The sequence below is a fragment of the Monodon monoceros genome, unplaced genomic scaffold (genome assembly GCF_005190385.1).
Source record: "Monodon monoceros isolate NGI ecotype Baffin Bay Population unplaced genomic scaffold, NGI_Narwhal_1 Super_Scaffold_14, whole genome shotgun sequence".
Classification (NCBI taxonomy): Eukaryota; Metazoa; Chordata; class Mammalia; order Artiodactyla; family Monodontidae; genus Monodon; species Monodon monoceros.
In genome coordinates this window covers 12,986,574-13,001,927 of record NW_021703770.1, presented here as the reverse complement: position 1 = coordinate 13,001,927, position 15,354 = coordinate 12,986,574, and the positions used below count along the sequence as shown (strand labels likewise).

General features: G+C 39.3%; 1 protein-coding gene across 3 annotated transcripts in view; it reads left to right on the top strand.

Annotated features, from left to right (window-relative positions):
• Window positions 1-15,354, top strand: part of NSMCE2 (NSE2 (MMS21) homolog, SMC5-SMC6 complex SUMO ligase) — a 223,878-nt gene that overhangs the window by 66,702 nt on the left and 141,822 nt on the right. For all 3 annotated transcript variants that reach the window (XR_003793583.1, XM_029223059.1, XM_029223060.1), the window contains exon 4: window positions 10,255-10,408. Coding sequence is in view for 2 of the 3 variants with exons in the window: in XM_029223059.1 (XP_029078892.1) it covers window positions 10,255-10,408 (154 nt within the window). In the remaining variant the exon portion in view is untranslated. The remainder of the gene's footprint in view (window positions 1-10,254; window positions 10,409-15,354) is intronic.

The following is a 15,354-nucleotide window of genomic DNA, read 5'->3' as shown; positions in this document are numbered from 1 at the left end:
GGGGATGAAGGAGGGGGATTGGGTGAAAGTGCTCAGAAGTGCTCCGACTTTCAGGTGTAAGATAAATAAGTTCTGGGGATGTAATGTAAAATAATAATAATGATAGCAATACTAGTTATTAATAATAGGAGCAATTATCATTTGAGTGCTTACTGAGTGCCAGGAAGTATTCTATAAGTCAACGCTTGTCAGTAGAACTTTCTGCAGTAATGGAAATGTTCTATATCTGCACTGTAAAAAGGTAGCCACTAGCTACGTGTGGCTTTTGAGCCCTTGGAATGTGACAGTGTGAGGAACTAAATTTTAAATTTTATTTAATTTTAATTAATTTAGGTTTGAATAACCACATGTGGCTAGTGGCTACTGTATTTGTGTTTCAAAGCTCTAAATTCTTTAAATGCATTAATCCATTTAGCATTCATGACAATGCAAAGACTTTGGTAGAGTTATAGATGGGGAGATCAAGTTTCTGAGAGGTTGCCCAAGATTTCACAGCTTGTATGAGGCAGAGCTGGGATTTAAAGGTTAAATCCTTAGGTAATCTGGTTCCAAGGCACCTCCTTCATGTCATTCTCAAGAATTGAAGTCCCACAGGCCAAGGGCCAAGTTGACATGTCTGTGTTCTTGTTGCAGGGAAGCTGAGAAAGTGCATTTCTGGTTCCTGCCCCAGTGAGGTTATCACTCATAAGGTGGGAAATTGCCCAAACAGAGGAAAGGTTCAAAAGATTCTAGACCAGTATGGCTGCTCAGCCTCTGTATACGATTTCCTTCCAGACTTATTAATCTTGCAAACCGTGCAACAAGAAAATGCTTCCTACTAACATATTGCAGCCCTCTCTCATAAAAGTGAAAAATATGCTCTGTCTTCCCCCCAAAGGGGGAAAGATATGACGTCTTAAGTTACTGTTTCCAAGTCTAGGATATTTGGGCCACACTTACTCCTTTATGCCCATACTGTTCCATTATGGTACTCTGTAACTAGTGAGCCACCAGCTTACTTTTTATAAAATGTTAGGAGGAAAGGAAAGGGAGAAATTAGTTAAAAACGTAAATGTGTACATGTCAGACCAAGGAAGAAATATGACGGGATACTTAGCTTTTCCTATTGGTCCTGAACCGTAGTTGGCATTTTAGCTCCCTTCTCCAATACCCATTTCATGTTCACCGTCAACCAACTCCTGAATGAGGTAGGTTTTTATCTGGCTATAACACCTAGGCTTTCGTTCCTGGGATATCTGTGTTCTTGATGGTTCTACCTGTATGGAGTTGTTACGGACTTTCATTATTTTTTACCACTAGACATGGCAAAACCAGGAGACAGTCCAGGTTCCAGATGCACACCTCCTTTTCCTCACTCTGTAGCAGCAATCCTGTTTACCCTTGATAATTCAGATTCAGTGCCCCAACCAGTTCTGTAACCTCACTTTTTGTCTGTCTAGTCAGTGTCATGAGAAGCTCAAAATTGCTAGGTTGCTGTTTAAGTTTCCAAATCAGTGAAGGCATTGTTGAGTCCCTTGGTGAAATCATTCTTCTCTTGAGTACTAAGACTATTAGACCAGCAGAACTCGAGTTGCAGCCATGGGAGAAAAAATGCAAGTTGGTCATTAGGTGTGATGAGGGGGAGAAGATTTACAACTCATTCTACTTTCATCCCTTGGTTCCTAGGTCCATGTGTTCTGACTATCAGAGAAACAATGTCACATATTATTCACTGGTTACAGGCATCCTGTGGGACATTAACCTCATGAGGCGCTGTCTCCCAGGCAGCACTGGAACTGAATCTTCAGTAGATGATTTAGCATTTTAGGAGATCATCTTTCTGGATAATGGGGTACTTGGTGAGACCAGTATATCTCATTAGCATCAACCCATTGCTGTACTTTTTATTCTCAAATCTTGAGTGAGATACCATAACGATAAATAAGGCATTGAGTAATTCTGTAGATGACAGAGGCTTGGTGGACAGGAAAGGCAATTCCAAATTCAGAATAAGTGTCTTTTCATGTGAGAGCTAACAAATGACCACTGAAGGTTGAGGATATCTGCCTGAAGTCAAGTATGTTTTCATAAAATTAAGATGAGGTATAAAAGTTCATTCTGAGTTGGTACTTGGAGGCACATGCAAAGCAAAGTTAAGTTGAAAGGGGGTTTCTAACACAATTTCTAACAAACTTCCAAGGGGTGTTGGGATTATCAACTGAGATGATGATGTCAAGCTTAGCAGGTGCCAGTCATAGTAAGCATTCAGGAAATGTACAGTTGACCTTTGAACAGCAGGGGTTGGAAATGCAAGAGTCCACTTACACACAGATCTTTTTCAATAAATACACAGTTGGTTCTCTGTATTCACTGGTTTCGCAACCTGGATCCAATCAACCGTGGATCAAAATTTCCATCTGCAGTTGGTTAAATCTGCGGAAAGGAAACCTGCAAAATGGGAGGACCGACCATACTGTGCCATTTTATCTAAGGGACTTGAGCATCCTTAGATCTTGGTATACGTGGGGTCTCCTGGAACCAGTGCCCTGTGACTGCACTATTGTTTGTAAGGAAATGTGGTAAAATCAGTTAGCTAATTCAGGGCCCCCGCTTAGAGCTTGACTGCCCCTATTCATTCTTTCATTCTCTTCAAACAGTCCTCTGCCCCTCCCCCTCCCTCACTCCCCCCACTCTAGACAGGTCCCAAATGTGCAAGTCCCCAGGGAAAAAAAGAAAGAAAGGGGGTTTGAATTAGTTGCAGCCATCTGTCACTGACTCAGTATGACCTTGGGCAAGATGCTTAACCTGTGAGCTGCCCGTTCCTCACATCTGTCAAATTGGGATAATGACACTTGGGTATATAAGGCTTTGAACCACTCAGATGAAAGATTTTGTGCAATTGCAAAGTGCTTGTTAATAACAATAAAAAATCCTCATCTCACCCTCCCCTCAGCATGACCTGTGTTTAAATGGAGCAGTGCCTAAAAAGATTGCCTATGAAATGATGTCCTCTATATTTCTGTGGTTACATGCTCTCCTACCATCTAATACGTTTCCTTCACAGCACTTCTCACAGCTGGTGATAGTGTATTTGTTTGACTCTTTGAATAGTACTGTTTTACTCCACTATACCCCAAACCCCATGAGACCAACAGGGACCAGGTTAGGCTGTTTACTATTGAATCTCCAATGCCTAGCACAATGCCTGCATGTGGTAGGCATTTGGTAAATATTTATTAAATGGATGAATAAATGAATAAATAAATAAATAATGCATATTTCTATGAATTCTGCCCAGAGAAGGAAAGAAAGAAAGAGAGAAAGAGAGAAAGAGAGAAAGAGCAAACAACAACAGCAACAAAGCCCAGAGAGACAAATCAGAAGTTTGGTTCCTTTGCCCCCAGCCCACCCCCCCCAACCAATATGGGAATCCTGTTACTGTACTGTATAAATATGCGACTCCTGTTGGTCATAATCTTATAGTGGGATTGGTGCCATGAGAAATTATTGGAGTAATTTTCAACAGCATAAATGTTTAGTAACAGATGCACATAGATGGCAGGTTGCCTCATTCAACTGCCATCTGTTAGACAACTGTCTATTCCAATAGGACTGGTCCATTAGAGCTAGACCAATGGCACTTTCTCACAGGTTTAAGTTTATTCGTTTTCAATTTTTTTTTGAAAGGCTTGAAAGAGGAAAGATGTTTCCATGTCTGGTTGGCCGCTGCCCAGTAATGGTGTATTACAACACCTTGGCAAACTGAGAAGTGCATTCAGTGTGTCATAATGTTCAACGAGGAAGTTTTCCCTCTTTGGTGTTTTTGTCAGAAGTCAAACTATATAATGGCACTAGGAAACTCACTCAACTACAAATAACTGGGTCCAACAGAGTTCAGTGCAGATTGTGCAACGGACAACAGAGACGGGCATGAGATGAAGGGTATAATCCATGCTGGTCATCATTAGCGTGTGTGATATATGTATTTTTTTTTAACAGGGCAAAGGCAGTGTAGTAAACTCTGTAGAAAATATAATGTGTCTCCATTGCAATTAGGTTATAGTCAGTGAAAGCATAATGATTCTTAGCCTGGACATGTCTTTCATTGAAAACTTTTCCAAGCTGTTTTGCTATATAAAGGTGGAGACAGTGTTGGCCTATATAAATTTACCCTGTGCATGACCAGTTGGGTTGGTGGTGTGTCGTAAGTGTGGGCCAACCTCCATAAATGTCTCAGTGCTTAGCATAATGCCTGGTACCCAGTTGGGGCTCTAAATATTTGTTGAATGAATGTTCTAGGACCAGTTGAGGCAATTCTCTCTGGATAGCCTTAGATCAGGCTGACTATGAATTAGAACTTGGAATACTTAACATACGAAGCATAGTGCTTATCTCTTTTATGTACCTATAATAAACTTCTAAAGGCTGTGTGATTTCCAAAATGTAAATCATCAGGTATATGTTATTTTGGGAGCTAAACATCTAACAGTGGCTGTTCTGGAGAGAGTAAATCCATCTGCGTCTTGGTTCAGTTACAAGAGTGACTAACTTTATACTAGATTCTCACATGATTCAAAAGTGTATGAATGACTCAGCCCATTTAATATCCTTAGCTCCTGTGATCTCCCCTCCCAGTGAAATAATAGCTATCAGGCAATAATGATAACTGGAGGAGGAGACCTTGACTTTGCCCTGTGGCGATAAAATAATACACTTTGAGTAATTGCATATGTGTACAGTATTGTTTGAAAGAAATGAAGTGTATTACCATCATATAAATATTAAAAATTTTATTTTAAAGCATGTTGAAAATAATACATAGTTTCAGTATGGGTAAGGACCAAGTTTGCCATTGGTTCCTACCATTATTTCTTTTCCTAAAACATTGAGCCTCTGTTCATAGGGACAGAGCCACCAGAGGTCTGACTTCATTGTTACTGTCAGCTCTGTGATTTGCCTTCCTTTGCTGACATCAGAGAAATACTGCAGTCACAGGAGTGTTGGGTTCCAGTTAAATGCAGCTAAACATTCACAGTGATTGTGAGCTCAAACTGAGCAGTTAGTTGGAGAGTCTCTGGCACATTTGGCGATCTGTGTGTTCTGTCCTGTCACTGCTCCATGTTTTTGAAACAATTCATTCAACAAAAATCTGCATATTTTGGAGTCAGCACTTTGTGCGTGTGCATCTGGGCTCTTGCTAAAGTCTTCAGTGAGCCAATCATAGAGTCCAGCGGACACTTCTCAATCCTTATTTAGCTTGACTTCAGTGCAGCATTGGACAGATCTTGAAATGTCCTAGACTTTTGGGACACTTTCTTTTGGTTGTCTTCTTAACTCTTACACTTTTTCTTTCTAGACTCTTCTAGCTATCCCATAAATGTGGTATTCTCCAGAGTTCTCTCCTTACTTCTTTTTTTTTGTTTCTGTTTATTTCATCTCCTTGGTAATCCCATTCATTACCATGGTTTCCATTAAAATCCATACCCTGATTTCTCCACGTGGGTGTTCATGTCAGTCCACAGAGCTGCGGGCCTGGATATCCAGCCACCCTGGAGATATATATAATTATAAACACAACAATAACACTTACTCCTCATTGACTGTTTTCTGTGACAGATAGCTCATCAGTGCTGTATTGTTTCATCCCATCTATTCCTCTCCACAACACTGTGAGGGAAATACTGTCATTATTTTCTATCTACAAGTGAGGAAATTAAGGTTAGATGCATTTAGTAACTTTTCTAAGGTCATTCAGTTAGCAAAGAGCCTAATTTTTAATCTCAAGTCTAGAGCCCAAGTTATTCATTAATACTTGGGATTAGCATGTCAGAATGGAATCCTTTACTTTCCCCTTTCTTCCCCACACCCATCCTTCCCATTCTTCTCTGTCCTATTTGAAAAGACCATATTTCGTTCCTAAAGTAGAAGTCTGGGAATTGCACTAAACCTCCAAAGATTGCAGATCACAATAGTACTTTGCTTTTTATGTGCAAAATATCTTGTTTGCGCTAAACAGAGGTTTCAAACTCCTGGCTTCAGGCTGATGTATTGTTTGGACTATACATTGTTTTAGAGACCAAAAAAAAAAAAAAAATAGGTGTCACAGAAATCTAGATTTGTAACTTTTCTTTAGAAACCTGGGATTGCTCTCTCACGTGGCAGCAGTCACCCGGAGCTGTGCAGCGGCTTCCTCTCACCTGGGGCTGTTGCCGGCTACTTTGACACGGTCCTCACCACTGCCTGTTGTCCTACACTTCTTGGGGGTTTCCTCAGATCCTTGCGTGTCCAGCCTTGTGGGCATTTATGAGCTCTGGTAAAGACTATTGTTGTGCTTTCGCAGCTGGTCTTCTCCCCTCTCTAGTTTTTGCCCTAGTACTTGAAGGATTTTCTCAAATGAAATCGGTTACTTGCTTTCTCTTAGTGTTTCTGATTTGTGTTTCCGCACTGGCTGCTTCTCAGTCCACAAACATGTTGAAAGCTCTATGCTAAAGTTGGAAGGAAAGAGTAAGAAAATTTAATGTCTACTGTGTACCGAGTTAAACACAAACATGGTGTAATTAAGTCTCCATGGCACTGACACGGGTGTTCCTGATTCCTAATGAAGTGAGAGAAACCCAAGGCCTAGAAGGACTGTCCCCGAATCCACAACTTAGGGACCCAGACCTGCCTGATCCTGAGGTCCATGTTCTTTCTCCTCCATCATGTCAGCTTCACTCCAAGCTACTGTTGACCTCTGTACAAATAAACAAGTGTCTTTTGCTGTCTCTTTCCCACGATCTGCTTCCCATCTCTTTCTCCTTCCTTTGCTGCCAGACTTTGTTCACTTGCTCACACGGAACTCCGTTAGTCCCTCTTCTCATGTCACTACAGTAGAATTTGGTGTCCCTGTAATTCACTAGTTCATCAAGGTCATTTGAGCACCTACTGTACAACAGATAGTACACTGGGCACCAGTGAAATAATCCTTGCCCGAGAGAAGCTTTGCAAGCTAGTAGGTTGAAACAGATAAATAGTTCCAGTGCAGTGTACCAAGTACCTGGTAATTAAATCCAGTGGTTTCTTTTTTAGCCCTTATCTTAAGCTCTCTTGCATCATTTTTTCCAAAGGACAAGCATCTCTTAAGGAATTTTCTCTTTTCCTTTCTTCTTGGCATGCCTTACTCCTGGTTTTCTTCTTTGCTCTTTTTTTTTTTTTTCCTTAAGAGGTTCTTATGCATTTCTCTTCTCTTTTTTCACATGCTCTCATTTTAAATTTAATTAGTTGCCCATATTAAATGTTAAAAATCTTGAGGTCATTATCAGTTTCTTGTCTTCCTCTCACAAAATGACTCAGCGATTCTGCTTCAAAAATAGTGTTACAGTTTGGTCAAGTTGCCCGCCCCTCTACCATTAGTTAACATAGTCCAATAACTTCTTTCTCCCTTCCTATCTTAGTGCATCCTCTGTGCTTTAACTACAGCCGTCATTAAAAAAAAGAAAGAAAGAAATTTCTCATGGTATTATTACTTTATTCCTTAGAATATTTTAGTGTCTTTCCCTGCTGCCTATCAGGTCAGGCCTCATGTGCATAGCCTGGCTCCCAAAGCTATTCACCACCCTACTCCCAACCAACTTTTCTGGTCCTCTCTCCTGTTTAGCTTAGCACGGAGAGGGCACTCACTGGGTAAGTAGGTAGTACTTAAAAACATGACCTTTTCTCTCCCCAGGGCAGTATTAAATTCTTTCTCTAAGTATGGTGTCCAATAAGTTTACTTCTCAGTAGTGTCTATCATTTAAAAATTATAATGGTGTAAAGATTAACGATCTGTTGGGTTGGCCAAAAAGTTCATTTGGGTTTTTCCATAAGATGTTATAAGCTATTTTAAAAATTCTGTTTTCAAAATTCTTTAGCCCAGTGTATGAACTGAACTGTGTCCCCCCAACATTCATTATGTTGAAGTCCTAACCCTTAATATCTCAGGATGTGTTTGGACATAGGGTCTTTAAAGAGAAAATGAAAGTTAAAATGAGGTCATGGGGGTGTCTCATTTTAATCCAATGACTGGTCCTTTTAAGAAGAGAATATTTGGATACAGACACATACAGAGGGAAGACCGTGTCACAGGGAGAAGCTGGCCATCTGCAAGCCAAGGAAAGAAACCTCAGAAGAAGCCAACCCTGCTGTCACCTTGGTCTCAGATTTCTAGCCTCCAGAACTATGAGAAAATAAATTTGTGTTGTCTAAGTCACCTGGTCTGTGGTACTTTGTTATGACAGCCCTACCAAACTAATACACCCAGTGACTTAAAACTGAGGTTTTGTGTCTTGTATCTAGGAACTTTATCCGTAGGAAAGCGATGGACTGAGGATCTAATAGATCCTCTCCTCCCATCTCAAATTTCTTTGAGGTATTTTACATTTGTCCTAGGAGAAGAGGGCCATCCTCACCTTTTCCAGACTAGGTAACACTTATGATCAACTAACTACTCAAAGAATGGCTTTTTTCTTTCCCCTTTTGGGATTATGTATCTACTTACCTTGAAGATACAAACGAAGCAGGAAACCATTAAAAATATAGTTTAATCCCCATTTATTGCATTGATTTAAACAGGTAGTGAGCTTAGTATTTTCCAGGCTCTCATTTTGATAGCTAGAGTACAGTAAGTTCTCTTTGCAATGGATAGCTATGCCAACTGCAGCATCAAGTTTCCAGAGAAGATATTTGCCGCGGTGAATTTTATGTGCTTTAGAGCAGTTCTCTCGAGGTTCTGCTGTGGGGGGAGAAAGTACTCTGAATCGCTAAATTTGGTGTGTTCAGGTTTTCCTAGTCATACTTCAGGTTGCTGTGTTGTCAACCTCAAAATGCCTACCCTCTCCATCCCTCAACCCCGCACTCTTCTGCCCAGCTCCTCAGCTGTGGTGTAGTTGAACGAAGGAAATGAAGTATGCTGAGTGGGTTAGAGACTTTGTTGGAAGAGAACATCTGCATTTGTTGATAATCTGCTCAGATCAGATCTTCTCTGACCATTGCAGCTTAAATAATAATTTCATACTGATTGAAGACCTTGAGAAGGTTCACCTGTATGCCTGCCTGTGATGTCCCCCTTAACATCTCAGGTGGATGTGAGTTGACTTTATTTTATAAATCCAGAAAGAGAGCCCATAATTCTTTTCTAAAAACTCATAATTTATTTTCTGTATCTATCTACTCTGACCTCTTCATGCTGCTATCTTGAACTTGTTCTGTCCAGTGTAGAGGCAGAGGATAGCCAGTCACCGTGTACAATAGCTCTTATTCTTGAGATATAAGGCATTATTAAATTGTCTTTCTACCTTCTCTAGCCAAACTGAGCTTTATTGGTTTTTTAGGCTTACAGGACTTGGTTTAGATTTTTAATTACATATAACTTGTCATTAAGGCCTCTCCATGTTTTTTCACACCTCTCTTTGATGGTGGATCCAGCACTGGTTGAGTTTCATCAGTACGATGAGTAGACAGTCAGTTCCTACACTCTGTACTTTAAATATGGATTTAGGCATTTTGGTTTCGTGCTTAATTTTCGATTCAGCTAATTAAAATGCATAGCAATTGAACAAAAGCAGATTATCTAATTCTTTCCTCCATGACAAAAGCTAATCGAAGCAGAGGACTTGCAGGTAGTCTTTTGACTTTGAATGGTAAAGCACAATTCTTTCCACGTTTTTGCCTGTTTGAAAAATTTATAATAAAATATTGTGAAGGGTAAAAAAGAATAAAGATTGAGAGTTTAGCCTTGAACAGAACAGGGGCACTTTTTCCTTGTGGCAGCAGGTGGTGGAAGTTTAAGGTTGAAATCTTACCTGTTTTGTGAAGTAGGAGCCACACTCACCTGCTGGGACCAGGGGCCAGAGAAGAGGAGTGCTGAAGAGAATGAAGGATGGAATGAGCCCTCAGGAGGAAGGAGAGGGGACTGAACAGACCTAAGTAAAAGGAAGGAGCCATCATGTTCAAGTTCTGGTGAAGGTGGAGGACACAGTTGCACTGGTGTGAAATTTTTCCCCAGCAGTTGTCTGGACGCAGCAAGCTAGCAGGGCAATTGAAGGCATAGCTTAAGAAAGGAAACTATGGGATGGGATGAATGATTCCCTCTGCTGTTCACTAGCAGTCTGTTCTGGAACAAGTCCCAGCGTTTCTGTTGGGGGGAATTCTGTTTTCTACCTCATTGTACTTTTATTTGAACGAAATGAGAGAAAAATACTGTTACAAGACTGTGTCATTGTTAACTTTTAACTAAAGTAATTTTATCGTCTTCCTCAGGTAAAAGAAGAGCGTCCAGAAAAAATACCCGATCTAAAATTATTAGTGGAGAAGAAGTTTTTGGCTTTACAGAATAAGAATTCTGACGCAGACTTTCAAAATAATGCGAAATTTGCACAATTTAAACAACAGCTGAAAGAACTAAAGAAGCAATGTAAGTCAGCATGCTTTGCTTTGGTTTGGGTTTTTGAAATTAGGGAACTGACTGGATGAACAGTCCCAGAAATCTGATTTTATAGAGTTCGCTTATCTGCTTGGCTTGATCCTCTTTCTAAATTGCTTTTGTATTGTTGTTGCAATTCTGTATTTGGTCTAACTTTGGTTCACATCAGCCTGTCCATTTCTGAAAACCAACAGTTTCCACAAAGTGCTAAGAAAACTCCCCAGCAGGTAGAGAAAGTTACACTGTTATTGTCCCACTGCTGGGGAGGGGAATTGGGAAAATAAAACTGAAAGCTATTTTATTAAAATAATGGTGGTGTTTTTTCACATTTTAAACTGCTGTGCCAAGCTTTAAAACAACCATACCTTGATTCTAGTTTTGCTGTTTTAGAGTAGCAGGAGCAGTGTCTTCTCAAATATGAGACCAGAATTCTCCTGATCCCTCTATCTTGGTGGTAGTATAAATTCCACGTGAGCTTTAGATTCGTTGCCTTCCTAAGAAACTTTATTATTCTCAGGTTTTTAATGAACATAATTTTGATTTAAAAATGAGAGTGGAAAAAATTATTAGTTGTACCCAAAAAATCTTGTAGGCAGTGTTGGCAGAAATATATATTTTCTATACAGTGAAGTACATATGTCCTTTTCTCCCCCCCTCTTTTTCCATATAGTCCACGTAACAATTTTATGTAATTTTATTGTTTTTACATTAGCATCAACTGTAGTTCTTTCTTTTAGGTTTGAGGCTCTTTTATTCCTTAAAGAATTGAGGCAAATAAAGTTTTTTTTAAAACTTTAGTTTCATATCACCTTCATTTGTGCATACACATGGAACAGGAATGCATGATATAAGATATAAATTTACTTCGTGTTCATATTTGTACTTAGTATAGGGATTCATATTTTGAAATAGGCTTTCTTTTAAATATAAGCATTTTCTTTAAATTGATGCTGAGATCTCAAAAAATGACTGAGGAAGCTGCTTTACTTTTGTCTATTTTACAAATAACTTAAGTTTCACAATTTGGAATGTTTTGCAATCATGATGAGACTTTTGCTTTTACTGTAGATTTAAACAGTAAGCACTTTTTCCCACATTTTAAATCCGTTTTTTTGTTCTTCATTGAACAACACAGCTACCAAAATCTCCCTAATATAATTTGCACTGTTCCCCCAAATGGGTAATAATCCCCCAAACAGGTAATAATTTGTTAGTGCCTTTCTGGTCTTAAGATGCTAGGGAATTGAAGTTTTGGTCTTGGTCAAAATAGCCAAATGTATTTTATTTTTCTACTTGGAGCCAGTAATCACAAATTATGGCAGATTTAGCATCCATCTGATCATAATTCTTGATTTTTTAGATATTTTATAATACAGATTAAAGGACAAATACCCAAAAATAGAAATTTCTTCCCACTTTATTATTGTTTACAAAGTTACTATTCCATAAGAGAAAACTATAAAGATCTTTAGAATCATATGCTCACGTGAAAACACTTTATAATTAAGGATATATAATTCAACAAAGTGATTATTATTGGAATTATAGTTACTGTTTCTTTAATTCTCTCTAAAATTGGGGGTGAGGGAGAGGTTTCCCCAGGCCAGCAGTATATACATCATTTGTCTAGACAGTTAAAACTTTCGACAAAGTAAACTTATATTGAAAGAAGAGCTCCCTTGTGTAAGGTTTCCTTACATATGATAACACTAGAATTAAGACAGCTTTCCCTTTTATTTCTTCTAAAGTAGCCTTTTAAAAAGTCTCAAATGGTAGAACAAGCAAAATATTAAGACTCTCTTAAGATGCCCTATAAGATGCGTATACTTCACTTGCAAAATGTGATTTTTTTGTGCATTATTATTAACGCTATCAATTAAGCTTGCACCGTGCCTACTGGATTTCCTTTCTTTAGATTTAACGCCAGTGAGGATGCTGATTAGCACGGGGCTCCTACAGTTTTTGTGGAGCCAAGTCAAAGGGACTGTGATTTATAAAGAGGCCAGTGAATCTGTTTATTTCGAGAGATGTTCTGAAGGCAAAGAATTAGAATAGTAATTTTTTTTTTTTTTAAAGATTGGAAAAGACAAGCCAGGGAGAGATACTTGCATCTAGTTGTCTATTTTGACAAAGGCTAAAGCGTTTTTATGGTCTGCACATAGCAGAAGAGTTCTTTCATGAAAATCACCCCACATTTTCACCAGATTTATTCTACGAGGACATAAATTGTATGGGATTAAATTTTACCAAATCAGGATTTAATGAAAGAAATGCCAGGAAACTCTCAGGTGGGGGAAGTCGAGAAGGAGATTGAAATGAGGCCGTCTGCCAGGTGCCCTGACCTAAGGACGTGCTCCCACTCGGCCTAGGCGGCCCTGCCGGCAGGAATCCGTTCACCCCGCTCTAGCTCAGCAGCCGGTTCTCAGACTGTCTGGTCTCAAGATCCCCTTACATCTGACAGTTTACTGAGGGCCCCCCAGACAGCTTTTGTTTCCATGGGTTATAGCTGTTGGCATCTAATTCGAAATCAAAACTGGGGAATTTAAAAAATATTAATCCACTTCAAAAAATCAATCATATGCCCATTACATGTTAATACAAAGAACATTATGACATAACGTTCATATATTTTCCAAACAAAGAAAAATTAGAAGATTGGCATTGTTTTCCATTTTTGCAAATCTCTTCAGTTTCTGGCTTAATGGAAGGCAGCTGGATCCTCGTATTTGCTCCTGCAGTCAGTCTGTTGTACACTGTTTTGGTTGAAGCATACAAAGAAAATCTGGCTTCACATACAGGTAGTTGGACTTGCTGAAAGGATCTTGCAGACCACTTGAAGTTCTCACTTTGAAAACCACAGATTTAGGCCAGGGATCAGTAAATTATGGCCCATCGGCCAAATCCAGCCTACCCTCTCTTTTTCTATGGCCTGATAGCTAAGAATGTTTTTTTTTTAATATGTTTTAATTGTTGGGGGAAAATGTCAAGAGAAGAATAATATGTGACATGTGAAAATTATATAAAATTCAGATTTCAGTGTTCATAAATAAATTTTTGTTGGAATATAGACACACTCATTCATTTACGTGTTGTCTGTGGGTGCTTTACACTGTAATGGCAGAGGCGAGCTGTTACATCAGAGACCACTTGGCCCACGAAACTTATATTTACTATCTGGCTCTTCACTGAAAAAGTTTACCAACTCCTGGCCTAAACTAAAATCAGAAACAAGGGAAGGTTTTTGTTGTTGTTGTTGTTTTAACTTCAGATTTTTTTCATAAGTACCATGCATTTGTCTCAGGTATATTCAGAACACCTTGTGTGCCTGCTGTGTATGAATCATTGCAGCTGGTGCTCTGAGATCAAAGTAAGGTAGAGTCTCGGTACCTGGAGAAGACAATATATACAAATGTGAAATAATGTGAGAGCCATGAAAACAAATATCCAATCAAAAGCAAAGACAAAATGTCAAAAACAAATATTGGGTTGGCCAAAAAGTTCCTTTCGGTTTTTCCGTAAGATGTTATAGAATGTTATATATTCCACAATATTATATAATGCGGGCCCTAATGGAGAGAGTCAGAATAGGAATGCAGATTTTATCTGTGTCAGTTGATAGGGGCTGCCTGGAACTGTGTGTTCAAAAAGATTCTGAGGCTGGGTTCGGGCCTAGCAGAAAAGAGTGTGCTGGAGGATTACGGTGGAAAAGAAGAGGAGCAGTACAGATATCTGGTATTTACCATCCCTAGAATATAAGGGTAACAGATACATTGTACTCATTTAAGAATATGCGTACTCTAAAGGTCACATACTTCAGTTGCACACAGTAAGGTTTTTTAGTAGTTATTTGCATCTTATGGATATTGCCAGGCATTCAGTCCATCTTCTATGCATAAATTATTTTATCCCTGGGTACCCAGTGTCCTCTGTATTAGAGATACTATGTTGCCCCAACTCCACAGGATTATTACCAAGATTAAATGAGATAGTAGATCTTTGCAAACTCTGAAAGCTTACTTTAGACTTAAGTTATTATTGAGAAAGAGCTAGTACAGCATAGTGGAAAGAATATGAGTTTAGCAGCCAGAAGCCCTGGGTTTGAGTCACTTAATAAGTAAGTAGCCTGGTCTCCCTACCAATGCCACCCATTTTTCTTAGTTCTAATTCCTGGAGTCATGTAAATCGAGATTGTGATTGAAGATAATTTTTATACTTGGCGGTGGTGATGATAAATGAGCTAGGGAATAATTTCACGGAAAACTACTTCCCTAAATGGTAATCATGTTCTTACTAACCCAAGTTGTAAAATAAACAATATGACTTGGTTTAGGGCAGACAGAACCAGACTTTGTTACATGAAATTATTTTCATTTATCTGACCAATGTGTTCACATAATGTTCTCTCTTCCTTGCCTCTTTTACCTAAACAGTTTACACTATTACAACTCATGGTCTCCTGCAATTTTAACATCAGGAGAACTTAATTAGAATGTGCAGACACCTCTATACAGACACTTTCTCAAGTAATCTTTTTGGCGTCCTTTATTCATTTACCCATTATATGATTAGCAGGCATCAGAAGCTTTAGTGTAGGTCATCAAGGCAGAAATTGAGGGCATTTGACGATAATTCATACTTAGAAACCCTTACCGTTTAAGGGCTTCACTTTGTGTTCAAAATAGTTTACTGTAAATCTGAGATCTTTAGTATTAAAATAAATTAATATGAAATGTAATTTTGATGGTACCTTTAAATGTTATAAGAGCGGGCTTCCCTGGTGGCGCAGTGGTTGAGAGTCCGCCTGCTGATGCAGGGGACACGGGTTCGTGCCCCGGTCCGGGAGGATCCCATGTGCCGCGGAGCGGCTGGGCCCGTGAGCCATGGCCGCTGAGCCTGCGCGTCCGGAGCCTGTGCTCCGCAATGGGAGAGGCCACAAC